A 19,174-nucleotide genomic window follows, 5' to 3' on the forward strand; every position below is an offset into this window, starting at 1 on the left:
CTTTTCTCTGCCTGAGTCCTGCAATAAATCTGACAAATGCAACCACTGAACAGCTAAAATATTCAAATACATTTCCCCGTGATCTCCCAGATGAAGGTCAGTTTTAAAGTAACCAACAGTTTAATGTTTAACAGTTTGCGAATGACTCATAATTGTATTCTAATTTAGTTTCTTGGCGTTTGGTAATGAATGGCTACTCAGCGACAACGACTTGATGACAAACAAGTCATTCGTAAGACGACGACTGATGGCACCTGCATTCATAGCAACTAGTTAATCGTTTGATTGTTAATCATATATACATTATGTATCAGACAGCCATTCACGCAACGGTATGCAAAATCATGATCCTACTTCAATTAGGGTACAATATTTAGCAATCAAATATTTATTTATCAACCATCATCTATATCAGGGGTCACCAACCTTTTTGAAACTGAGAGCTACTTCTTGGGTACCGATTAATGTGAAGGGATACCAGTTTGATACACACAGTTTTCAGTTTGATCTGAAATAACAGATTTGCTCAATTGACCATTTATTATATGTTATTATTAATAATTAATGATATTCATTTATGTGAAGACACTGATCATGTAAATGATTTCTCATAATAATTATCAAAAATGATTTAACAAAGTAGGAAACAGCTATTTTTAGAAAAGGCCCGCGGGCTACTCATGTGGTCCTCGGGGGCTACCTGGTGCCTGCAGGCACCACGTTTGTGACCCCTGGTCTATATGGATCAATTTTCTGTTCTGATCTCAGCAAGACTGGGTAAACTACTGAGTAGGCACCAATCAGAGGCTGCATTTTTATGATGTCATCATGTAGCCTTCTTAGTAAGAATTTTACCAAACACAAGTATTTTGATCCAAAATATGAAGCCATTTTCATCAAAGCTGTCAAATGCAAATGACAAAATCATATTGTATATTTAAAATACAGTACATGCATCTTAAATACTGCCCATCCCTGGTGCAGAATATGAAGTTTTTAAGATAGATATTTTGTTTCAAAAAACTCAAAATGAGATCAAAATCCATATCAGTGAACACAAAAACAATCTCCACATCAATGGACGTAGATCCTGCACAGTTCCGTGTTTTTCATGCTTGCAACACTTGTGCAGGAAATTCCTGAGCAAACGGCAAAGCAATGGCGCCCGGACACGCCCACATGGGGCGGGGCTACCAAATACGCACAGTTCTTTTTTTAATCTGCGAAAGGTCATTTACTGCCTGTTTACTCAACGCAAAGAATTCCCGAGGTGTGTGTTAGTGTGTGTGTTTGTCAGTGTCAGTGAGGGTCCTAAACCTTTTCACTGAGGGTCAGTGTGTTTGTTTCTGTGAGTTTCTTGGGATTTAAAATGAGTTCTCAGAGTTTGGAGAAGCTCCGGATGACGGGGGCTGGAAAAGCCTTAGCCGTGCTGACCAGTGGAGGAGATGCTCAAGGTATAACACACACACACACACACACACACACACACGAGTATCATTTACAACAGTGTAACAGATGTGCCCAGCTGTTGTGCACGTTTTACGTGTCCTACAGCTTCATCCACGCGCGCGCACATTTTAGATAAACACGCGCACATGCGCAAATAAAAGTGTATACACGTGGAGAGAAACCTAACGCTTCAAACCTCATTAATTTCCCTTTTATTCTAGTTTAAATGCGACATTTCTGTGTCCTAAACTGTGGGACGTGTTTACTATTTTGACACCCGAGCGGAAAAACATCTGTAACACAGAGGCATATCGCCAAAAACAAATAACTGATTTCTACAATGCATCTCGAGTTCTCTTACACGCTACTTACTCCTGCTGTATGCACTTTAAACTCTGGAAACACGTATAAACTGGCTGGACATAGTGTCCAGGGTTGAAGCGTGTGTGTGTGTGTGTGTGTGTGTGAGAGGGAAATGAGGGCGTGTCCATCTCATACGTGCAGTCAGTCATGTACTTTACTGTGCACTCAGCATCACTCCTTTCTATTTTTTCATCATCACATAAACACCAGTTGCAATGATGGATCCCAGATTATTATCAAGGGCATGATCTCCAGAATCTGAAGAAGCTTGAAATAAATAGATTACGCATATAAATTTTCGTCATAAATTAGTCTCTATAAGTTGATCCCTAATAACCTTAAAAGGGAAGCCATCTTCATCTGAGTGACACTGAATGTCCATTCATTATCGTTCAATCATTGGTGAGGTTATTTGCAGTTCACTGATTTAGACTTGAGTGTAAATATGTGCCAAATCTAAGCCTTTCAACATCCATCCTCATAGTTCTTGAGTTTAACCTTCCACAGCAATCTAATGGATCTTTAGGCTGTTTATGTTGAACCATCCTCTGGGAACGTCATTCGAAGTTCTGTAGAAAGAAGAAAGAAAGAAAGTTCCCGCGACAGAAAGAAAGTCAACATGAAATTAAATCAGCATTATTATAGGCGCAGGACTGTTTTGACAAAAATGCATAAATGTGCTTTTTATTTGTTGCTTGTACAGTTGACTTTTTTTGCATGTGTTCTTTTTAGTATTGCAGGTACATGTACAGATGCATTTAAGTCCTAAACGCTAATTAAAGGCGACCCTTAACTTTAATTATATACTTAAAATCACTTTTTAAATGCAAAATATTTACCTTTTAAAGCAGCACCATTTAAGCAGGAAAAATAGGTAGCAGATTGTTCCTTAAAACTTGACATAAAACATTTCATATATATATATATATATATATATATATATATATATATAAAACATGAAACATGCGGTACATATAATTACATATTCATCTGCTCTTGTCAATTTGCACAATTGCTACTATTTGCACTTCTGGTAGATGCTAAACTGCATTTTATTGCTGTATACCTGTACTATGCAATGACATATTCTTAAACATATGATCTTTGAAAAAAAACAAAAAAACATTTACACTTAGAAGCATTAAAGATGTTAAAATACCCACAATCGCTTATCCGTCATCTCCTGTCAAATGCAGCCTGGATGTGATGTGAAGGACAAGGTTGTAAAAAGTCATCTCTTTTTTTTTTTAGATAGATAGATAGATAGATAGATAGATAGATAGATAGATAGATAGATAGATAGATAGATAGATAGATAGATAGATAGACAGACAGACAGACAGACAGACAGACAGACAGACAGATTCAGAATTGTCCCCACTGTGGGATGAATAATGGTGCAAGAGTCAGAAACCGGAGTATGGTTAAACAACTTGTCTTTATTTAGTCTGAACATATACAAGACAGAGGCTTGAGGAGAAGTACGAACCGGAGAGCGGGTATAAAACGTAATGCGGGTAGGATCTGTAATGCGGGTAGTCAAGGGATGATCGCCAATGTGAACCGTTAAAGGCAAACCTATCTTGAGCACTTTCTCCGAAATGGAACATGGAAGTACGGGGAATACTAGTGGTAGGACTTCCGGTAGATCTCTCAAGGCAACGAGTAGATCCGACCGTGAGTGAGGTGGAATCGGGACCTTATAAAGTGAAATGTAATGGGGAACAGGTGTAGGTGATTAGAGCAGGGAGAGGCTGCACACTTGCATTGGTGTGAATTTAAAAATGACAATATTAAAATATAGATGACTAGATATGGATGAATATCATTAATTATTAATAATAACATATCATTAAAGGTAAATTGAGCAAATTTGTTATTTCAGAAGTGTGTATCAATCGGTAATCAGTAGCCAAGAAGTAGCTCTCGCTGTTTAAAAGGTTGGTGACACCTGTTCTGGAGTAAGGGTTCAAGTGTGCATGAAATATGGAATAAATATGGTTTCTCCTGTTTTAGGTATGAATGCTGCTGTCCGTGCTGTCACTCGGATGGGTATATACGTTGGAGCCAAGGTGTATCTGATTTATGAGGTATTTCCTAAATGCTTTTTTTTTACTGACCTTTTTAATATCCCATAATTAGGGATGATTTCATGACTCCCAATATCATTATTGCATTATTACGATGATTTTGCATTCAATTTGTCTGTCTCTCTCTCTCTCTCTCTCTCTCTCTCTCTCTCTCTCTCTCTCTCTCTCTCTCTATTTCTTGTTTTCTTTCTATGCACATATATATATATATATATATATATATATATATATATATATATATATATATATATATATATATATTTTTTTTTTTTAAATTAATTATTATTATTATAAATAATTTATTATTTAATAATAATAATAATAATAATGTATTATTATTATATAATTTATTATTATTATTATTATATATTATTATTATATAATTATTATTATTATTATTTATGTATTTATTTATTTATTTTTTGTGCTCATTAACATTTGAAGAGTTTACATTTTACAAACAATTCTGAATAAAATGCCTGCTTGGATAAATAATACATCAAATAATACTTTATAAAAAATAAATCAAATTAATGCAATACACTTCTTTATTATATTATTAAATTGAGTAAATTGGCACAAATTTAAAAAATGAAATGAAATGAAATTAAAGGAATTATACATTTATTTAAATAGTTTACATTTGTTAGACCCTTTTTTGGGTAATACAGATTAATTATGTATGTATGTGTGTGTGTGTGTGTGTGTGTGTGTGTGTGTGTGTGTGTGTGTTTTATATTTTATATTTAATTTTCTAAAGATATGTTCCACTTAACTGTTGTACTTATTTCAGCATACTTTAGCAAATGTCTCCTTCTATCCTTAATTCATTCACTCCCTCGATATGTGGAATTGTCAGGATTTTCACCTTTTAAAAGAAATTCTTGAAGCTGGACATAAGGTTAGCCGCTAACCAGGAAGTGGATGTGTGAGCGCTTTGGATTATTTTTAGCGTTTTCATGCATGCGTAACACAAATCACATTTCCTTATTTTGAGTAGCCACAGTGACACTGCATTAACCCTAATCAGTGTTATAACACTATTATTCACTTTTATATGGTACAAATGTGTTTACATTTGGTTTCTTCAATAGGTGTCTTCAGTATGACCCGACTGCTTGACTGTCATTTGTTTATCAAACGCAATATTGTGCTACATTTGTGTATCGTAAACATAACTTGAGGCTAGACTCTCTGATTCAGCCCACACATGTTGTATTGTGACGGTATATTGCGTATGTATTCGCTTTAAATATTATTACTGCACAGAAATGACCAAAGTAATTTGAGATTCATAAAAAGATGGTGTCCCTGACCGTGATTGAGGATGTGCTGATGTGCATGTACTGTAAGTGTGTATAGATTTACCCACATGGCCTGTTCGATCCCGGCGTAGTCGTGATGTGCTGTATTAATGTTATGCAGGGTTACCAGGGTCTGGTGGATGGAGGAGACAATATCAAACTGGCTCACTGGCACAGTGTAACCAACATCATCCAGCTGGTAAAATAATGCTATACACGATACATGTTCCTTCTGTGATTATTCACTCTTCGGGTGGAAGTATTTCCCTTGTATGTCAACTTATAGTTCAGTACTGATAAGATGCTGCACAGCATGTGTTTGCCTGTGTGTCTGTTATTCAACACTGCTGAACACAATAATGCATTTATTTAATATTTAAGTTATAGATAGAGATACACACACAACCTTCTTACTCTGTACACAGTTTCACTTTTTCGAAGTTTAAAACCTGCTGTCCTCTGTAATATTATACTGTTACACCGAATGTGTGGTTTTTTTTGTGTGTGTGTGTTTTTCCTCCATTTAATTACTGGAAACACACATCTGTATGAGGGCTGTTGAAGTATTTTATTTGTTCTATGTCTATATGGAGAACATTACAAAGTGGTTTGGTGTGAATGAATGTGCTTGATTGGCTAGTTTGATGCAGATCTTTTCTTCAGGGTGGGACAGTGATAGGCAGCGCACGATGCAAAGCGTTCACCACGAGAGATGGCCGTCTGGCTGCTGCCTTTAATCTTGTGAAACGTGGGATCACCAACCTCTGTGTGTGTGGAGGTGATGGCAGCCTTACAGGAGCTAACATCTTTCGGAACGAGTGGAGCGGACTACTGGCTGAGCTGGAAGCCAAAGGTACACACTGCATCAAACAAAACGGACACTAATTCTGATTATCACATTGTTTTGTTTGGTTTGGAGTCGAAATTCAAATTCAGGAAGACTTTGTAAACCGTATCCATCCTGATTGAATGAAAAAGAGTAACAGATTAATGGCGTATGAATATGTTTACATGTTTTTCTTAGAGTGAGCACTGCATCTCGCTACCCTGCATTTTGTCTTTACCTCTGTAAATTCAGCTTTGAATTTTCTCTGTTTCAAACCATCATTTAGTAGTTGACATGTTTTCAATGAGATATCAGGGCATTTCGGTGAGAGACTGAAAAGACACGCCCATATACAAGAGAGAAAATGGCACCAATATCCAAATGTGTTTGCTGTTGTAAGTGTAATGCTTCATTATGACCCCAAGGTTGATTATTTTCCTGAAGCATTTGGCTAAAACGGCATATTTTTTTAATGGGGTCTTTACAATTACATTTGAGGTTGTGAAACATCTACGTAACAGGTTAGTTTGTGTCCTAACATACACTTTATAGACAATAACGTTAAGACACGACTTTTCCAGCCGTATGTGCTTCTTCCCCAAACTGTTACCACACAAGTCGAAGGCACACAATTGTATAGGATGTTCTGGATGCAGTAGCATTGGATTTTCCCTTCACTTGAACTAGGAGACCAAAACATGTTCCACCTGTGCACAAAGGATGTGCTTCACTTGGGTTTTAGTGGAAGATCATAAGCAGCCTGCTATAGAACTCTGACCTCAACCGTATTGAATATATTTGGGATGAAATAGGCCTCCTCACCCTACATCAGTACCTAACTTTAATAACACCTTTGTAGCTGAATGAGCACAAATCATCATAAACACACTCCAACATCTATTGGAACATCTTCCTGGAGGAGTGGAGCTTATTATAACAGCTATTCAGGACTATGTGTGGAATGGGATGTCCTCTTTTTTTTTCTTTTCTTTTCATTTGAAGTTAATACGAACAAAAATGCCACTGAGATGTAAGAAAATGTCAGATTTGTGAGAAAGAAAAAAAACGCCATTTGTCATTTGCGATAAGAGAAAAATGTATGAAGTTACCGATTTATCTTTGGGATACTGGGAGGGATTTCTCCTAAAAATGCAACATAACAAAAACCTTTTCCACATCAGTGGCTACACATGATCTCTGTTGATGTTGAGCAGAACAGATTAAATGTTTTTTAAACAGGCCAGTCTCTAAAACACATATTTTCAACTTATGTTCTCCTTTCCAGGCAGGATCAGTGCTGAGTCAGCTAAAAAGTACAGCCACCTAAACATTGTGGGTTTAGTGGGCTCCATTGATAACGATTTCTGTGGCACTGACATGACCATCGGCGCAGACTCCGCCCTCCATCGCATCATGGACATTGTGGACGCCATTACCACCACTGCTACAAGGTCACTCTAGTGATAAACACACATAATACTAATGTAATAATCAATGTTTAATTGAGTTGACTTTTCAACTCATGCAGCACAGTTTCAAAAGTACAACCAATAGGTTTAGACATGAGAGAATTGTCTTTCTGAATCTACACTTTCATCAAGATTTCTCAATGTTCAACACAATTCCAGTAGCCCCAATTTAATGTAACTATAAAGGATACAAAGTATAAAGTGTTGTTTTTCTATTGTTGTTCTATTAACACCACATGCTGGAGGGTTTTATTCCCCTCACACCACAGCAGTTCACAGGTTTTTATATTTATTAATGAATGACATTATACTTTTTATTCTTTATATTAGTCAAAATGGTCATTCTTTTGCTTTTATGAAAGGTTAATAGGGGAGAATTCAGCTAATTTTACTTACATTGTTATTTTGAATAAACCTAAAGGAAAAAAACATACTGAATATTTGTTTGTTGCTATTAATAATTAATAATTGGTAGTATTTGGCTATGATTTTACAAATTACTGTTACACAACAAGTTAAAGACTATACAACTGCTAGTAGGAGCACATCTAAAACATCATTATTATTACTACTAATACTAATTCTAATTTCCTACGTTCAATATGTTTTATTATTTGTTATCATTTGTATTCTATTTATACATATGTGTGTATAGTACCCCTCAAAACCCCTCACATTTCAGCAACCATTGTATTATATGTTCTTAAAGGGACAATACTATAGAAATGAAACTTATATATTTTATATATTAGAGTATTCAATGTGCAGCTTGTATATCAGAACAGATTTACTATCCTCTGAAAATAACTCATACAGCCATTATTGTCTAAGTTAACTGGCAACATAAGCTGCACCCTAAATGAACATGTCAAAACTGTGTCCAAACCGGCAATATTTTGTGTGGGCACCATTGTTATGTAGCACTGCTTTAATCCTCCAGGGCATGGAATTCACCAGAGCTGCACAGTTTGCTGCTGGGATCCTCTTTCATTCCTTCATAGTGACATCACTGAGCTTGGTTGGGGTCGTTATTAAGTTGGAAAACTGCTGCTCGACCTAGTTTTTAAAGAAAGGGCATCTGCTTAAAATGTCACAGTACATATTGGAATCCATGTTTGCCTCAATGAACCGCAGCTCCTCAGTACCAACATCACTCATGCAGCCCCAGACCATGATACTACCACCACCATGCTTGACAGTAGGCAAGACACAATTTTCCTTGTGCTGGACACCATCTGATCCAAACAAGTTTATCTTGGTCTCATCAGACCACAGGACATTATGCTGTCCTGGACATTATCCAGTAATTAGTGCTCTTGGACAGGTTGTCTTCAGAAAAACTGTTTGCAGGCTTTCTTGTGAACTAGCTTCAGAAGAGGCTTTTTTTTTTGGGAAGACAGACAGCATGAGGACTCACCCTTTTTTGATTGACCCTTGTGAGTCCTGTTCTGAGTGGAACTCGTCTTGGAAAACCTCTGCATGACGGTGGCCACTGTACTGTAACTCAATTTCAGGGTGTTACAGATTTTCTTATAGCCTCAGCCATCTTTGTGAAGAGCAACAATTCTAATTCTCAAATTCTCAGAGAGTGCTTTGCCATGGTGAACATCCAGTGGTCAGTATGAGAGAGTTGTACTCAAAGTACCAATTTTTACCTGCTCTAATACAAGATATGAAACTTGTATGGTCCTGTCAAGCAAACAGAAACATGAACATGATGAATAGGACATGTGACTTTGCATAGTTATGCGACATTCAGCTGTTATCAATTAGGGTGTACTCACTTTAGTTGTCAGTTATTTACACAGTAAAGGCTGTATGTTAAGTTATATTCAGAGGAGAGTAAATCTGTACTGCTACACACTGACTACTCTAAAATATATCCAGCTTAATTTCTATGGTGCTGTCCCTTGAGAACATGTACTAAAATGGCAGCTGGAATGGGACTCACTTTTTTGAGATACTTTTATTTTGCTGGTGTTATATAATAATTAACCTTCTGGCTAATCAGATTGAGAATCAAGCAGCTTTGTGTGGTATAAATAGATTCAGAGCATCATTGCAAAAAAATGTGTTTCTCATAAATGCGTATTAATGCTCAACAACTTCCATTATAATGTGTTACAGGGACATGACTGCGAGTTACAGGCTGAAAATGCGTATTCTTTTATATTTTTTTTTATGCCAGAAGTGCAGAATGGAAAATGAATAATCTTCTCGGTGTCATTGGAACTTGAGCATGTGCTGTCATATATTAACTTAGAGGAATGCACTTTTACACTTTTACTCTGCCGTGACAAAACATCTCCTGAGTCTGAGTTTGCTTTGTCTGGACCTGCCCTACATTTGCTATCTCCACCTGAAGGTTCACTGATCTGCGGTTAGAAATATCCGCTTAGATTGTTCTAATCAGAGAGATGTATAAGTCATCGCATCAGCTTTTGCATGATGTCAACCAGCAGCAGGAAGCAGAATTCTAAACTAACTGGATTTTTTAAGGATGATCAGGAATTTTAAGTCAGGAATCTTTTGCATTATTGAATCTTTCTGAGCATTTTTTTTTCTTTGAAAACACTGACAGCACATGAGTATACTGATATGTTTTACAGCATATTATATTTAATACACAACATGGTTAGTAAGTCAGTAAAATGAATGGAGTGTTGCATGATTTTATCCTATGACTGTTATTGTAGATATAATAAAAAATCTGAAATAATTTGATTCTTAATCAAACTGTTGCAATATAGTTAAAAGCACAGAATTGTATTGGATGTCTGTGTATGCTGTAGAATTAACAGTTTCCATTCGCTGGAACTGAGAGGAACAAACCTGTTCCAGCATGACAACACTCCTGGACACAAAAGCTCCATGAGGACATGGTGGAGTTGAAGAACTCGAGTGTCTTGACCTCAATCTCTTTGAACACCTTTGGGAATGAACTGGAACACTGATCTGACTAATGCTTTTGTGGTTGAGCGATCACAAATCCTCACAGCTATGCCCCAAAATCTAGTGGAAAGCCTTTCCAGAAGAGTGACGGATATAATAACAGAAAGAGAGGACTGAATCTAGAATGAGATGTTCAGAAAAAGTACACAATGGTGTTATAGTTGCGTGTGCACATACTATCGGCTATAAAGTGTCTAAAATCCTTTTTTTTTTTTTTGTTGCATACATAATAATTGTGTGAAATGTGTATATAAAACAAACTATTTGCATTATCACTTTCGATAATGAAACACTAACGCTTTGCGAATCTCTGTTTATCTGTTACACAGCCACCAGCGCACTTTTGTCCTGGAGGTAATGGGACGCCATTGCGGGTGAGTCGTGTCTCTGTCGAAAACACTTGCATTCATTTCAGTTATAAAAAAAAATTACACATTTTTGTGCATAGATTCAAGAAATGATTGGGTTTTTTTTTTTTATTTGGTGACATTACTGTAGGCATTTAGTTACATTTATAATATTGAGGTCACTGCTTTTACACCCAGAGATAAACATTTTGTTGTTACTGATGTAAAGATGAAGTGATAAATGTTGTTTTACTGAAAGGAATTAATTTTAGATTGGGTTGGATTAGATTTATGTTCAGTAATGTGCTTTTATATTAAACATCATGTTTTCAAAAGCGATGAATCATTAATATCTGCTGCCAAATGCTTGAATTGAAGAACAGCTGTCTGAAAATAAACTGGTGTGGTATTTTAATAGAAGTGTGTGTGTGTGTGTGTGTGTGTGTGTGTGTGTGTGTGTGTACGTGTACACATGCAGATATCTGGCTCTGGTGTCTGCCTTGGCATCTGGAGCAGACTGGCTCTTTATTCCTGAAGATCCTCCAGAGGACAACTGGGAGGAGATCATGTGCTCCCGGCTTGGAGAGGTGACCGAGAGCAATAAACTGACGATCTTTACAGAACACAAAATCAGCATTGAACCGCTTTCAGACAATGTAATGCTTTCTGAACGTGTGTGTACAGAGTCGTAGTAAGGGATCCCGACTCAACATCATCATCGTTGCTGAAGGAGCAATCAACAAGAAAGGCGAGCCCATCTCTTCCAGCTACATCAAAGATGTAAGTATTGAAAATACTTTTTCAATTTCGTATGATTTACATGATCTCTGATTAGTGTGTGTCTGTGTGTGCAGCTTGTTGTAAAGCGGTTGGGTTATGACACCAGAGTGACCGTCCTGGGCCATGTGCAGAGAGGAGGAACACCTTCTGCATTCGATCGAGTACTAGTAAGCAAATCAAAGCGAATTTTCGAGCTTTTGAGAGAAGGCATTATGAAGATATTGTATTGTATTACACTCTGAACACTGTGGCTGTGGTCTTTAGAGTAGCAAGCTCGGAATGGAGGCAGTGGTGGCGTTGATGGAGGCCACTCCTGATACCCCGGCCTGTGTGATAGGCCTGTCTGGTAACCGGTCAGTGAAGCTGCCCCTCATGGAAGCAGTGGAAATGGTAAGACCCCTCTCAGAGTTTAAGTTTCTTGCAGAAGCGCCAACCTCTTGTTCAGGGACACTTTTCCTGGAACACCTGGATCATGGCAGGTTTAGTGAGTGTGTTAGAACAGGAGAATCTCCTACTTTTCTACAAGTAAATAGCACTGCATAACATCTGTAGAACAATGCACATTTATGTACAATTAATAACAGTAATAACAGTGCTTTTGGAGGCACAGTGTAACACTGCGTCCAAAAAACAACTGATTTACATTAGCAGGGATTCAAAATTCAATCCACCGAGCTACATGCGTTCAAACTATATTACTTGATTTTGTATTAATTATCGACATTATTTGCTCTACTTGTCAAATATTTGAATCAGTATACTTGCTCGAATCGGTCTTGACTATTCAGACACCTGTGTTACCATTCATTTATGCAACTTCTGCGTTTTTCCCTCCAGACCAAAGCGGTACAGAAGGCTATGAATGAGAAGAGGTTTGACGAGGCCATTCAGCTGCGTGGAAGGTGAGAAATGTTGTGACGTCCAACACGATAAAGTGGTTCTCAGTTTGTTTAGTAGAGCTATTGCTTTAGTAATTGTTAAAGTATAAATGCTAGAAGTCTCAACGCTAACAAACATCGTGCTCATTTCAGGAGCTTTGGGAACAACTGGGGCATGTACAAGTTACTGGCGTACCAGAAGCCTGCTCAAGTCACGGTAAAGGTTTACACAATTCTATTGTTCAGACAGTCAGTAGGTTACAGACATCTCAAATGAGCTTTAACAGAATGAAAGAAACAATATGATTTTGGAAGCTATGGTAGTAGGTACTGTATGTAAGTTTATGTGTTTCGAGGCTTGAAGGCTCATCTGGTTCTGTGTGAAATTAATACTAACTAGATGCTAACTCCATTAGCCATTACTGTGTGGGGTTTGACTAGCTTTCAGTGAACAGAGACGGGTGTAGGTTCTAGAGCGTATGTCTTTTCCGCAGAGCAACTTCTCTCTGGCCATCCTGAACGTGGGAGCTCCAGCGGCTGGAATGAACGCAGCTGTGAGGTCTGCGGTGAGAGTGGCTCTATCAAATGGCCACAAAGTCTACACTGTTCATAATGGATTTGAGGGCCTTGCCAATGGAGAGGTAAAGAACCCAAGCCTAACATAGTCTGCAGTGGTTTTATTTTTGATAATAAGTTCGGGGGTTCATGCCCTAGCACTGCCAAGCTGCTACTGCTGGGCCTTTGAGCAAGGCACTTAACCCTATTTGTTCCAGGGGCGCTGTAGTCAGCCCAATATCCTGAACCCAGCTCACGAACCTCACCACAAATAGTTGTGGAAGGAAGAAGGAAGACGGTGAACAATTACTTTCTTGGTAGGCTACTGTTTAGATACAAGCCTTGTAACGCGTTGAGTCTGGGTGAAGGGAGAGCTCACTAACTCCAGTTGCAACAGAAATCATATAAGCACAGACAGGTTTCCAAAACTCGTGCTTTTTATTTTTTTTGGCAACAGCGTTACGGGTTAGTCAAAGAAACATAGAAATGAGCATCAGAAAATAATAATGACATATTCCTCGGTCTTGCACACATGCAGTAATAGCGGAAAAATGCGCCGGCAGGCTGTTCTCAAAATTCCGCTCTGCTCTTAAAGGAGCCGCAACATATTTCACCGGTTACACTGTGTAACAGACACTCTCTTTCATTAAAGCCTGTGTAAAGTTCATTAGTTTCAGTGTGGCTTATAGACAGGTGCGGCTTATTTATGTTTAAAATAAAAATATTTGTCAAATTAAGATTTCCTCTTGTCTCCCTAGAAAATGAGTGGTAAGACAGGACTGGGGTTACTACATTATAAATAAAATGCTAAAAAGAACAAAAAAGTGTCAAAAATGTACCGCAGTGAGCTTGTGAGTGTATTGTGTATTACATACATAACTCTGTGTAAAGGTTAAAGAGATGTCTTGGAGTTGTGTGGCTGGTTGGACCGGTCAAGGCGGCTCAGTTCTGGGGACAAAACGGTTAGTTTACTGACCTTTTTTTAAAATTATTATTATTATCCATCTGATATTCCAGCCATGACAGTATTTTAAATGTTTTCCTCCCAGAACCCTGCCCAATACCTGCATGGAAAAATTGGTTGAAAGTATTGCAAAGTACAGCATTCAGTCACTGCTAGTAATTGGTGGTTTTGAGGTAAGTGGCAAGATAATCTTCTTGGTTATTTATATACTTGCACTTAAACCATTTAACCCTAGCGGATTGTTTGTATTGTGTTGTTTAGGCCTATGAAGGGATTCTGCAGCTTTATGTTGCCAGGGGTCACTATAATGAGCTGTGTATTCCCATGTGCATTATTCCTGCAACCATCAGCAACAACGTCCCTGGTACTGAATTCAGTCTGGGGGCCGATACTGCCGTCAACGCAGCTATGGAGGCGAGTTCAATTAGTTATTTATTTAGACGGGCTTACACTAGAACGTTAGATATAAATGGGTACAGTCTAAGATAGAACGAGATAAGATGGAAATTCTTCGGGATTAATAAAAGCTGGATGTCATACCTAACATCAATATGGACATGGCCAAAAGATTTGAGAATGACACCAAATAATAATTTTTCACAAAGTCTGTTTTTATGATGCCAATTTGCTTATTCTCCAGAATGTTATGTGATCAGACCAATTGCAATTAACTGTCCCTTGCCATGAAAATGAAACTTATTCCCAGAAAAAACATTACCACTGCATTTCAGCGTAGGTCTTGAAAAAGAAGGTCCTCACAGCAATAAACTTATATAATTGTCAATAAAAGCATTCGACACTTAAGCAATGTTTGTATTTCTACTTCAGTATTCCATAGTAACATTTGACAAAAAGATCTAAAATCACTAAAGCATCCGACTTTGTGAAACTTTATATTTGTATCATTCTCGAAATCTTTGGCAACATCTGTACACACAACACTATTAAATGGATGCCACCCAATATAAAAGTATGTACTGTGTATGCATTTTTTTCCATCAGAGCTGTGATAAGATTAAACAGTCAGCTACAGGAACAAAGAGGAGAGTATTTGTGGTGGAAACCATGGGAGGGTATTGTGGATACCTGGCAACCACTACCGGCATTGCTGTGGGAGCCGATGCTGCGTATATATTCGAGGAGCCTTTCAATATTAACGATCTGAAGGTGAGACAGAAAATGACACCTTTCCTGCTATAGTCAGTGGGTAAACCACACAAATAGAGAAGCATAAGTCTGATCTTCAAGACAGGGGGTGAAATCATTTCAATGGCTGAAGTGGTCACTGAACTCTACACTTCTTTCTATATTGTAACATTCTTTTTTTGATAGATGAATGTTGAGCATCTGGCAGAGAAGATGAAGAAGGACATCCAGAGGGGTCTGGTGCTGAGGTAAAGTCTGTTTTGTGTAATCCACACTTCCTTCAAAGTGTTGCCAGGTTCTCTCATGCTTATTAAAGCACGGTAATTAAGTAAAACTGGATCATTATGCATTTCTGATAAATGTACAAAAGACCCTACACTTCCTGTTTGATAATCTATAGTGACTGGAGAGACATGATGGCAGTCTGATGTTTATCTTCTCTCTGTCAGTTTATTATTTTGGACAGTTAATTTTGCTTTGACTTGAACGGTAATTAATCTTCCTTTTCTAATATTGTATACAGTATTGACAGAGCTATTCTACTTTTTAGATCAGTCACCTACTCTAAGATATATACACTATATTTCCAAAAGTATTGGGTCACCTGGTCATAAGTTTGGTATGTGATTTTTGAGTGTTGCATTCCACATTTAGTGCCATTTTGCTCTTATAATTCCCTCCACTCTTCAGGGAAGATGTTCCATTAGCTTTTTGGAGTGTGCTTATGGATATTTGTGTTTATCAGACACAAGGATATAATGAAATGCAGGTACTGATGTAGGTGAGGAGAACTGGGGTGCAGTCAGCGTTCATATAAATCGGAAAGGTGTTGAGTAGGGATGAAATTAAAGCTCTATAGCAGACCACTCAAGACCTTCCTCTCCAAAGCATGTAAACCAGATCTTCAAGGAGGTCACTTTGTGCACAGGGGCATTGCCATGCTGGAACAGGTTTGGGTTTCCATGTTCGAGTGAATGGGAAATTGTATTATAGCGCATTTAAAGACGTCCTGTACAATTGAGTGCCTCCAGCTTTGTGGTAACAGTTTTGAAAAGAACCACATATAGCAGGAAAGGTCAGGTGACCCAATACTTTTGGCAATATAGCGATAATTCGCGCTCGGAAAATTTTCGGGTTCTCGTTTGGAACCTAACAGCAAGTTGCGGATTATCTTAAAATTCGCAGAAGTTCCATAAACACATTAAACCACATTAAAAACACATTAAAACACATTATTGTAATAAAGTAACATAATGTCTAGGTGAAGGTACTATAGGGGCTGCGTCCGAAATTCGCAGATTTTCGGCGATACAGAGGACCACTGTATATTTTTATTGTAAAAAAAAAAATCCATTCAGTTTACTAGTCTGGGCAGTGAAATACAGCAAGATAGACAGTATAAAAATACTATCAGGCTATATTTTAGATATACTACGAGTCTCCATGAGGCCAAATCTACAGTTCACTGCACATTATGAAAGACTTCACTTGGAAAAGTGTATCCATTTCCTTTTGCTTTAATGTAACATAAAACACTTTGTACTAGAGTTCTAGTCTACTACTTTTTAAATGATTAATATACTAATTATAAAGCTCGATTAATACCTTTAAAGAAAAATCCTGAATACACATCAAAGAAAGACATTTAAAAAGACCTTAAAATGGCTTTAAACACAGCGGTTGATTTAAACCGGTGCTTTGAGCCCGTCAGCTGCGAGTCCATATGCGCTGTACAACGGCACATGCAGAACGTGGGCAAGAATCTTGACACTGTGAATTCATGGAGTGGTAAGCTCTGCAGGCTGTTTCAGTGTCTCAGGCAGCGGGCACTGTTTGGCCTAAAAAGCTGCAAGTTTGACACATATGCTTTAAGACACTCAGTAAATGAGTCATTACGCTTATATGATTCGGTGAACACAATGCTGAATTGTTTTTGACACAGGAACGAGAAATCCCATCCACAGTACAGCACCGATTTCATCCATAACCTGTACACTGCTGAAGGAAAAGGAGTGTTTGACTGCAGGGTCAACGTGCTTGGACATCTCCAACAGGTCAGCACTGAGTAACAGGAGAAACGCTAAAACATCAGGACACTTTGTTGTTCAGATTTCATTTAATCACAACGGCAAAATGTGAGAAATTCGAGGCTAAACACTGAAACTTTCGAATATGATGCGTAACATATCTCATGTAGATTATTTCTACCATGTCATATCTTTAAATAATCTACAATAAGAGTAAACTAATTCCACATGCATGAATTTGCTGATGCTTTGGTTTTCAAGGGTGGCGCACCATCACCTTTTGATAGGAACTTTGGTACTAAGTTGGGTGTGAGGGCTGTGCAGTGGCTCACTGAGAGGATGTCTGCCACCTTCAGACAAGGTAAAGCGATTTTTCGAACCTCTAGAAAATGTTATTAAGCTGTATTTTATACTCTAGTTGTATAGTTGCGAACGATTTCTATCTTTTGATCAGGTTCTGTATTTGCTAACTCCCCGGACACGGCGTGCGTGTTGGGTCTGAATGGCAAAGTGCTCACTTTCACCCCTGTGGCTGAACTAAAGCTGAAGACTGACTTTGAGTGAGTGACCAGACTTTATCTTTATCAGCCTGTCATTAACTATACACCAGTGAATGATCTACTTTGAGCATGATATTATATTTGTTTTGTTTGTGCTGCTATTACAGGCACAGAATGAGCAAAGAGCAGTGGTGGCTGAGTCTGCGTCTGCTGCTAAAGATGTTGGCCAAATACCAGACCAGCTTTGATCAGTATGTCCCAGGAGAGATTAGACATGTGACCCTTCGTTCTTTAAGTCAAGATCTTGGGTATTAGACAGTCACATGCAATACAGTGACATACACCAGATCTACTTGGCTATTACTGGATTGCTTGGTTACAGCATTAACATGTTAATTACTCTTCTGGTGCTCCATTTGAAGCAGGAAACACTCCTGTCAATGCGTCAATGCAGTGTCTAAATTAGCACTTGGCCAAAAATGTATTTTTATTTTTTGGTATTAAGTGAGTAATAATACTACTGATAAAGTGTAAAAACTATCCAAGGGCTGTATTAACGAAACAATCTTATCATTCCACTGAATGTTCTCCTCAGGTGCACTAATAGTTTTTAGATAAAAGCATTTTTAGCATCGATTAACTGTAACAGTAAAACAATTAACAATAAAAAAAATGTAATACATGAAAACAAGATCTAAATTTGACCTTGTCAAATATTTGCTCTGGGGAATAGTTAGTCAATAAGATTGATACGATGCAAAAAGAGACATTTAAACATTGGGTCATTTAACTAGAGTATCTAAACTATTTGAACATTAGTATTATTTTAATATTAATAATATACATCTTTTTCAAATAGCACCTTGTTCCTTTGGTCTGCTGTCAGTGTGGGCATCTTTGGAACATTCTTTTGAATTCTGAAAATGTTTAAAGAACAACCAGGACCAAGTACAAAAATGAAATAATAAAATAAAATAAAAATTAAAAATAATACATAGAAGAACCTTAAAATTAGGACTATATTCATAGAAAGAGTTTGTAATTGACAGCAATTATATATTATTCAGCCTGTGACATCATACTCAGGACAATATGATAAAGATTACAGATGTGCCAAAACTGTGAGTGTTTTCAACTATAAACCCCACAGTAGTAAAAGTAAACCATTACTGCCTTACACACTGGTCTGTATTACAATATCCACAAGCATCCACAGTCTAAGCTTCACGTGTCATTTTGTGCCTATAAAATGTGAGATGTATTCAATCGAGTATAAAGTTATTCATATGCATGTTAAGAGCATTTACAAAGAACATACCAGCACTGTATATCTTTTAAGTGATACTGTTCTATTATAATCATTTAGATTTACTGATTGTACAGTTGCCATGTACCAAAAGGACAACAAAACTGGCTTTCCATCTGTATTTTTTGTTTGTATGTTTTTTAACACTCCGCTTTTAACACTCCTCTGTATACAGTAATGGAAAAATAGAAACTCGAATGTGAACTGAATGTGTCAAT

The 19,174-nt window shown here is 37.5% G+C and overlaps 1 protein-coding gene across 1 annotated transcript; it reads left to right on the top strand.

The window, feature by feature from the left end:
- Positions 1-1,196: 1,196 nt before the first annotated feature.
- pfkla (phosphofructokinase, liver a) lies at positions 1,197-18,413 on the top strand. The gene is made up of 22 exons (XM_046845092.1): positions 1,197-1,454; positions 3,829-3,902; positions 5,328-5,405; positions 5,870-6,059; positions 7,318-7,483; positions 10,783-10,827; positions 11,279-11,387; positions 11,485-11,580; positions 11,655-11,747; positions 11,845-11,970; positions 12,418-12,482; positions 12,612-12,675; positions 12,953-13,099; positions 13,905-13,975; positions 14,063-14,150; positions 14,239-14,391; positions 14,980-15,144; positions 15,310-15,371; positions 17,066-17,177; positions 17,412-17,511; positions 17,605-17,710; positions 17,818-18,413. Exons 1-22 carry the CDS (start codon positions 1,370-1,372, stop codon positions 17,963-17,965), a joined length of 2,343 nt encoding a protein of 780 aa, XP_046701048.1. The 5' UTR covers positions 1,197-1,369; the 3' UTR covers positions 17,966-18,413.
- The last annotated feature ends 761 nt before the right edge of the window (positions 18,414-19,174 follow it).

This window comes from Silurus meridionalis, chromosome 3 (genome assembly GCF_014805685.1).
Source record: "Silurus meridionalis isolate SWU-2019-XX chromosome 3, ASM1480568v1, whole genome shotgun sequence".
Taxonomy (NCBI): domain Eukaryota; kingdom Metazoa; phylum Chordata; class Actinopteri; order Siluriformes; family Siluridae; genus Silurus; species Silurus meridionalis.